Genomic DNA, 7,479 nt, shown 5'->3' with positions numbered 1-7,479 from the left:
TACCCCTTTCTAAAAAAAAAAAAAAAAAAGGGAAAAAAAAATTCAATAATTCAAATGTATACTCTTTTCTTTCCCACACTGTCCCCTTTGGCAAAGTCTTTGTCATTCTTCTGAGACATTCCAACAAACTCCCAACCTCTGACCCTGGGTCATTCTCAATAATGATTTTGTACCCAACAAATCTAAAGCCACGACAACTACAGCAATAACAACACAACCTATCTCTCCTTGAACACCTCTAATGACTCCTGGCTTGCAGAATAACTACAACATTTTTCACATAGGTATTTGAGAATCTCCACAAAATTGTCCTCATGGGGTTCTCCTTTGCTGAAACTCTGGACTCTGAGGAGAAAAACCTAGGACAATGACTGGCACAGGGTAAGCACTATATACTATATATGGTATATAATTATATACTACATTTGGTATATAATACTACATTAGAATCCTCCAGAAAGCCCTTGGCCTTCATGAGCAAACTAGTATCTCCAGACCTCTCACAAAGATCAGTCCCAGTAGAAGCTCAGGGGAGCACACTGGACATTGCTTCCACAATCCTTTTCCCATAACTCTGCAGCCACACCTGCCAGTTTAGTCTTGTTAGAAATTCAGGACTGTGGTTTCCACTGGAATTTTTCAGGCCAGAGTTTTTGCCTCAAGTTATATAGCTAATTTGGAGGAGAGACCTGTATCTGTTTATCTAGGGGGGAGGGGAGAGGAGAAGTGGGGAGGGTTGAATTAATGAAACCAGAAGAAAAACTCAATTGAGGACAGCAGCCATGAGGAAAGTCTGATTTTGGTCAAGTTTTTATCATGTGTGAGATCCTCGAGATTACTCCATCCTTTAGCGTCATCTATAAAGCTACAGTGACTGGGGTGTGGCTTTAATCACAGAAAACCCATAGGCATTGTGGGTTATGGTTTATCAGATTGCACTTGCCTAAATAAGGTCAGCCTCTGATGTTTTTAGACAATGCAACAAGCATTTCCTAACTCCGCACTGAGACAGCTAAGAGATCTGTGTTACTTTCCTCACATATAAAAATAATTTTCAACAAAAATCATGACATAAATCGTTTATTTTCTCCATTGATTGGAAGTACCCACTTGAAAGACCACTCAGAAGAGATTAGGTAAGCTTTCTGTAAAAAATTACTTTTGAGTTTACAAGAAAAAGGGAAAATTTTGTTCTTCCCCTTGAATCTGGCTGAAAATCGGGGGCTTTCTCAAGTAGTTTTGACACACAAGATCATTTCTCATTAAAAGACGAAAAGGCATGTGAAATCTGAGTTTCCACGAATCATTCAGCAGTAGAACCTGGGAGATTCGGCACAGAGGAGTTTTGTTGGATTCAACTTTATAGGGTAAAAAAAACACAAATACTCCTCCTCTGAGGGGAGGGGGCGGTGCCTAGGCAATGCACCAATCACAACGCGCCCTGGTCTATATAAGGCCCTGAGGCCCTGTGACGGTTTATGCATTTCGCTGGTTTTCACATCCTACTTACCTGTGGTGTTATGTCTGAAACTGCTCCTGCGGCTCCCTCTGGTCTTGCTCTGTCTGCTATGGAGGAACCTCCAGCCAAGAAGCGTGGGAGGAAGTCGATTGGCTTGGTCAGTTTAAATCGCAAGGCCTCGATCCCTTCTGTGACCAAGTTAATCACTGAGGCTCTCGCGTTGTGTCAAGAGCGAGCAGGCATGTCTCTGCCTGCGGTCAAGAAGGCGCTGTTAGCAGCTGGCTATGACGTGGAAAGAAACAACGGTCGCATTAAACTGACTCTCAAGAGCTTGGTGAGCAAGGGCGTCGTGGTGCAGACCAGAGGTACCGGTGCTTCTGGCTCGTTCAAGCTCAGTAAGAAAATTGCTCCTGAACCTACCAAGGGCAAAGTCAAAAGAAGCTCTTCTGTGAATACTAAGAAGTCTGCTTTATCTAAAGACTCGAAGTTGCCCAAGGGCTCCAAGAACAAGAAAGGCAAGAAGCCGAGGGCAGCAGCTTCCCCGAAAGCTGTTAAAAGTGAGAGGAAGGCTAAAGGAGCCAAGGGCAAGCAACAGTTGAAGAGCCCAGCCAAGGCAAGGGCAGGGAAGCCTAAGGCTGGGAAAACAAAGTTGACCCAGCACAAAACGAATGTGAGAAAGGCAATGTCTAAGAAGTAACCACTTTCCTGAGGTGAATTTCCGAAGAACCCAAAGGCTCTTTTAAGAGCCACCCAAATAACCTGAAATGGCTTAACACTGGAAACTTGGAGAAGTTTCTGCAACAGTATTAACCTAACTCTGGTAACAAGCAAAATTGAAAATGGGTAGGATATTACCTTGTCAGACTTAAGATCCAGAAACTAAAATGTCTTGAGTGTTAATCCAAAAAGCTCGTTTGCGCATTAGAAATAGAGCTTGTTATATAAAAAAGTAAGTTTTGGAAGTGCCAGCGTCGAGGAAACTGGAGATCAACTTGGTTCCCAGGCATCCCAAATCTGGTTTGCTAGTTTATTACACTGAGTTCCACCATTTTAGTCTGCTGGTTTTTGTGGCATTCTGACAAGGATTTTTTAACTTGGTGCTCACAGGGGTCAAATAATGACTGAAGGAGTCCCAGAATATGGATAAGGGGAATATATGCATATATATAGAAATAAGTGTATATATACACTTACCTCTATATATTTACCTCTTTTAATTAACCTATAGCTGAAATTTAGAATTTCCTTCCATTGAATGTGACTGATATGTCACAACTATTTTTCAGGACTATATTTGCAAGATATCTTGAAGTTGCATTTATCTTTATTTCCAAAGTACTATTGTTATTAGATATTTGATATATGAACAAAGATGTACATATATCATTTTTCAATGGTTTGGCAATTATTTTAATAGCAGTAGTCTAATAAAAGATTATAATTCTATGTATTATTTTATGTTTTATTATGAAAAGAGCCTATAGGCTTTGTTAGACTGCCAGAGCACTCCATAGGCTGGAAAATGTTAACCGAAAACCAGTGTGGATGTGTTGGAGGCTGCACTTTTAGGGTCAGAATTCTTCCTTCCTAAATCATCAAATATTGTACTAGGAAACTGAGTCTGAGCTAAGGTACCTTTCTCTTTAAATATAATGATTTCAGTTTTCTCTTAATTTGTGATTTAGCATTTTTAATCATAAATATTAGATCTATTTGGGGTTATAGTATGTGGGGCAACTTTCAACCAAGTCCATTGCATTATTTCACATGGGAGTACAAGCAGGTTCTCCAAATGGTTCAATGTGACCTTGTCTTTCTGTACTCATTTGTGTCCTAAAATAAAAAACAACTGAACACCATGATTTAAATTTGTATAAACAGAACCAACTACAGCTTGCTCCTTGCTTGGATATAATAGACATTGTTTCCTATGAATTTGGTGTTGATGAGGATGGTACAAGAATAGCTTCACTTGTCTATGGCATGGTATTCAGCCTTTTGTCTAACCGCTGTGCCCAGGAGTGGGCTAAACCCCACTTTTATCATTGATCACGAGGATGAATGGCCCCACCCAGCAGTTGGTTGGTCTTTCTCTAACTAGACCTTGTGTGCCTTTGCTCTTCCGGCGCTCCAACGCCTGGCATGTATCGGATTAAAAATAAAGTTAACCAACCAGCTGTAGTTCTTTCTCCACTTCTGGGGAAAGCTATTAGACTACTTTGTTTGGGCCAATAGGATAATGACTCTAAAACCCAATCCTCCTGGAAAGTGCTGTTTTCTGCCTCATTGAGTGCTTGTCCTTAAAGAGGCTTCATTTACAAAGCCTTATCTTGCCTGAACCAAATAGTGAGAAACTTTGGGCAGTGTATGACTCCAGCCACTTGGTTAAGTCTAGATGACTATTCTTGGAATGTTATGTTTTATGGATCCACTTATATTGGCATTTGTTCGCATCTGCTTACTTGTAAGACCTACTTTCGTTTCTTTGAGACAAAAACAAATCACTCACCATAATGTCAATAAACAGCTACTGTACGAAGAAAGCCAATATTGTGCTTGCCAGAGTAATGTAGACTGCTAACGGATAACGGATACAGGTACCCAGGTTTACACGTTTCTATGTTAAGCGTTTCAGCTCTTTAAAGGACTGCGTGAGCGGCCCTGAAAAGGACCTTTCTGTTGTTTCGAGATGCCATGTACTCTTTCAACCACCGAAGCCATAGAGAGTGCGTCCTTGTCGCTTCAGGGCATAAACTACGTCCATGGCTGTGACAGTTTTGCGCTTAGCATGCTCCGTATAAGTGACGGCATCCCGTATCACGTTTTCCAGGAACACCTTGAGCACACCACGAGTCTCCTCGTAGATCAAACCGGAGATGCGCTTGACTCCGCCACGGCGGGCCAGGCGCCGGATGGCGGGCTTGGTGATGCCCTGGATGTTGTCGCGCAGCACCTTGCGGTGGCGCTTGGCACCCCCCTTCCCTAAGCCCTTCCCACCCTTGCCACGACCAGACATGGTTTCTGTGGCATTAGGAAGCCAAACTTGACGCAGTCCCTAAAATACCACTTTGGCGGACCTGATTGAAAACAGATGTTTGCGGAAATTTTTTTTTTTTTCTCCCCCAAATTAAGTCATCAAGGGGGTGCAACGAGTAGAATATTTCGTTACAATTTCAATGTTTTGATTGGTCAGTGAAATCTCGCTATTTGTGAAATGGGCAAGTACAGATTTCGTTGGGTTGAAAAACTTTCGTTTCTCTTTTGTTTTGCATTTGTCTGGTCCCCGAGCTTCTGCAAGTTGAAAATACTGTATTCTTATCAGCTTAATGACGCTGAGCACAGAGTCCCATTCAATGTTTCTCTTTATGTCCACTTAGTAACTGATAAATTAGGTACTAGTTCCTTGAGAAAAGTATAAATAATTCTAAAGAAGGGCGGATTTATAGGTCAAGGAACTTTCCCTCCCAGTTCTGAACCAGAAAACCTTTGGGGAGTGTATGACTCCAGCCTCTTGGTTAAGCCTAAATGACTGTACTTGGAATGTATTTCTATTTACACCGTTGCTCTTTGATAGCCTTCATTATGCTGGACAAAGTATAAGCCTGGCCATGAATCTCTGATTCTAAAGATCCTATGTTTTAAAAGACAAAATGATAGACAAGTGCAAATAAAAACCTTGTGCAAGTGCACACTTCTTCTCCATCTCTATCTCGACTCGATATTTATTGAGTGACTCCTTTTTCTGCAAAAGTTTATGAGAGGCAGGAAATATAAGTTAGGCTAGGAAAATTGTCCCTAGACCCTCTTCCTGGCCTGCTGCATCTGTCTGATGTGCCTTGCATTTCCAAACATTTCCCTTTCATCCTTTATTAATCCTCTTTCAACCTGCTCCAGTTTTGGAGACAAGAACATACATTTTATGAAGTTTGGGATTAGTTGAAGTGTAGGGCTAATACTTGATTAAGGTCATTACAAAGCCTGCAGGGTCCTCTCCTAAGAGGCCTTTGATAAGATTATCAGTGTTAACACAAGGCTAATCTTTCTTTCATGAAAAAGGTAGAATAGCAGAATTGGTTTTCAATGTGTTTTGAAGGCAGAGACTTTTCAATTCAAAATATTTCCTTCCTGCTACAGCTTTTGAAAACGTCCATGGTAAGAACTCTTGTTGTGGATACTTAGAATGAGACTGTGGCCTGTAAGAGGCAACATACAAGTATCATCTCAGACTTGCTCACATAAAAAGAGAAGAGACACAGGGAAGAAGAAAATGGCAAGAATGCTCTCAATGTCATATGATTTGTAATGCTTCTGAAATAATTAAGTGGTTACATTCTTCTGCCCCAAATTGAGAGATTTTAGATTTCTGACTTTCACTGCCCATGCCCCACAACAAACACACACCTTATAACTAAGGAGAAGCAAATGTCAAACATTATAGAGAAAAGTGCAAAGACAGATTATAGGTGAAACTCTGAAGTCTCAACATGCTTTTTAATGTGTGAAAATAAATAAAAATATGGTGTATACAATATGATAATTTCCTGCAAAAACACATGAACTACCTTGAAACACATTCCACCAAGTACCATCTTCATTTAAACCAGAAATCTAGAATGCCTTTTCTTTATTTTGCCTATCACATCATAAGTAAAACCTCATTCTTATTTTGACATTTGATTTATTCCTTTTTTATTCTTTATTCCTAATCCTTCCTTTTCTATTTTTTCAATGCCAGTGACTCAAAAATAAATGTCAGAAAATAAATAATTAAAGGGCATATTTATCCTTCCATTTTGGGAAGGATTACCAGAACATTACCAGATCAGGTGGTTTGGGAGAGGAGTGGCTCACCCCTAAATCTCTATGGCTTCCTATTCTCTTTTCCATTTCACCTTGAAAACCTCATTCATTCAACATGTTACATAGATCCTTCAGATAAAAACTCTGTAAACAAGTTGTGGCCAATAGGACACATCAGAAATTTAAAAAACCCAAATCAATGCTATTAATCAGAGGTCTTATAAAAATATGAAATGCCCAGGACCACCCTCCACAGACTAACTCTCTCAGAATATCAGAATTGAGAAATAGAATGTGACATACAGCACAACCTGTATATGGTAACTGTATAGTACACCTGTATATGGCACCTGTATATTCAATAATTATGATACTTAGCTAAGGTTGAGTACCACTAGCAGTTCAGCATATACCATTTCTTTTAAGCATATCCTTTGTCTTTGCCAGCTCTCTTTACTTCTGCTCTTTAATCTTCTAGAAAAATGTTCTTGCTTTTTCTTTTCAAACTCTTAATTACTAAAAGGTTTTTTTTTTTCACTTGTACTACATAGGCTTGCCATCCTTGCGTGGGCACTCTCTTACAGACACAATATATTTTGATCTATTAAAGAACAGATAATTTCTATGATTATCCTTTCTTAAACATCTGTTTCAAAATTTTTATAAACTGGTAGTACTTAAATTTGATTTTCAAAATTTTCTTAAATACTTAATTGAACAGAAAGCACAAAGAAAGTATTTTACTTTTTTTAATGATGAAATTGTAAACAAAAACTTACACACACACACACACCACCACCACCAACAACAACAACAACAACCAACATTAACATTACATTCATACTTTAAACAGAGTCCCTCATTCCCTAGTAAAACTCTTGGCAGTACTGACTGTCTTGTGGAAGTGTCGTTGTGATGACTCAGTTTAAGGAACAAACCTAGATTATTTCATTACCCCATAGACTAAAGTTAACTAGCAAGTCTTGTACTGAAATGTATATAAATATTGGTACTTAACTCCCAAAGAGGAGATTGAAGATTCTAAAATTCTTTTATTTATTTTAATTTTGTGTGTGTGTGTAGGAGTCTCACTCTGTTGCCCAGACTGGAGTGCAGTGGCCGCTCCCGGCCACCGCAGCCTCGACCTGCTGGGCTCTGGCGATCCTTCCACCTCAGCCTTCCAAGTATCTGGGAACTACAGGCACGCACTACCACGCTTG

The 7,479-nt window shown here is 39.7% G+C and overlaps 1 protein-coding gene across 1 annotated transcript; it reads right to left on the bottom strand.

Moving 5' to 3' along the window:
- Nucleotides 1-4,163: 4,163 nt before the first annotated feature.
- Nucleotides 4,164-4,475, bottom strand: LOC103259942 (histone H4). Its single transcript, XM_008057594.1, has one exon. It carries the CDS (start codon nucleotides 4,473-4,475, stop codon nucleotides 4,164-4,166), a length of 312 nt encoding a protein of 103 aa, XP_008055785.1.
- Nucleotides 4,476-7,479: the final 3,004 nt, after the last annotated feature.

The sequence above is a fragment of the Carlito syrichta genome, unplaced genomic scaffold (genome assembly GCF_000164805.1).
Source record: "Carlito syrichta isolate Samal-C Ts95f unplaced genomic scaffold, Tarsius_syrichta-2.0.1 Scaffold303073, whole genome shotgun sequence".
In the NCBI taxonomy this organism is placed as follows: Eukaryota; Metazoa; Chordata; class Mammalia; order Primates; family Tarsiidae; genus Carlito; species Carlito syrichta.
This window is presented reverse-complemented; position numbering and strand designations above follow the sequence as displayed.

Bases quoted from the DNA above. Each gene is read 5' to 3' on its own strand.
- LOC103259942 (XM_008057594.1), bottom strand. From the start codon at position 4,475: ATGTCTGGTCGTGGCAAGGGTGGGAAGGGCTTAGGGAAGGGGGGTGCC.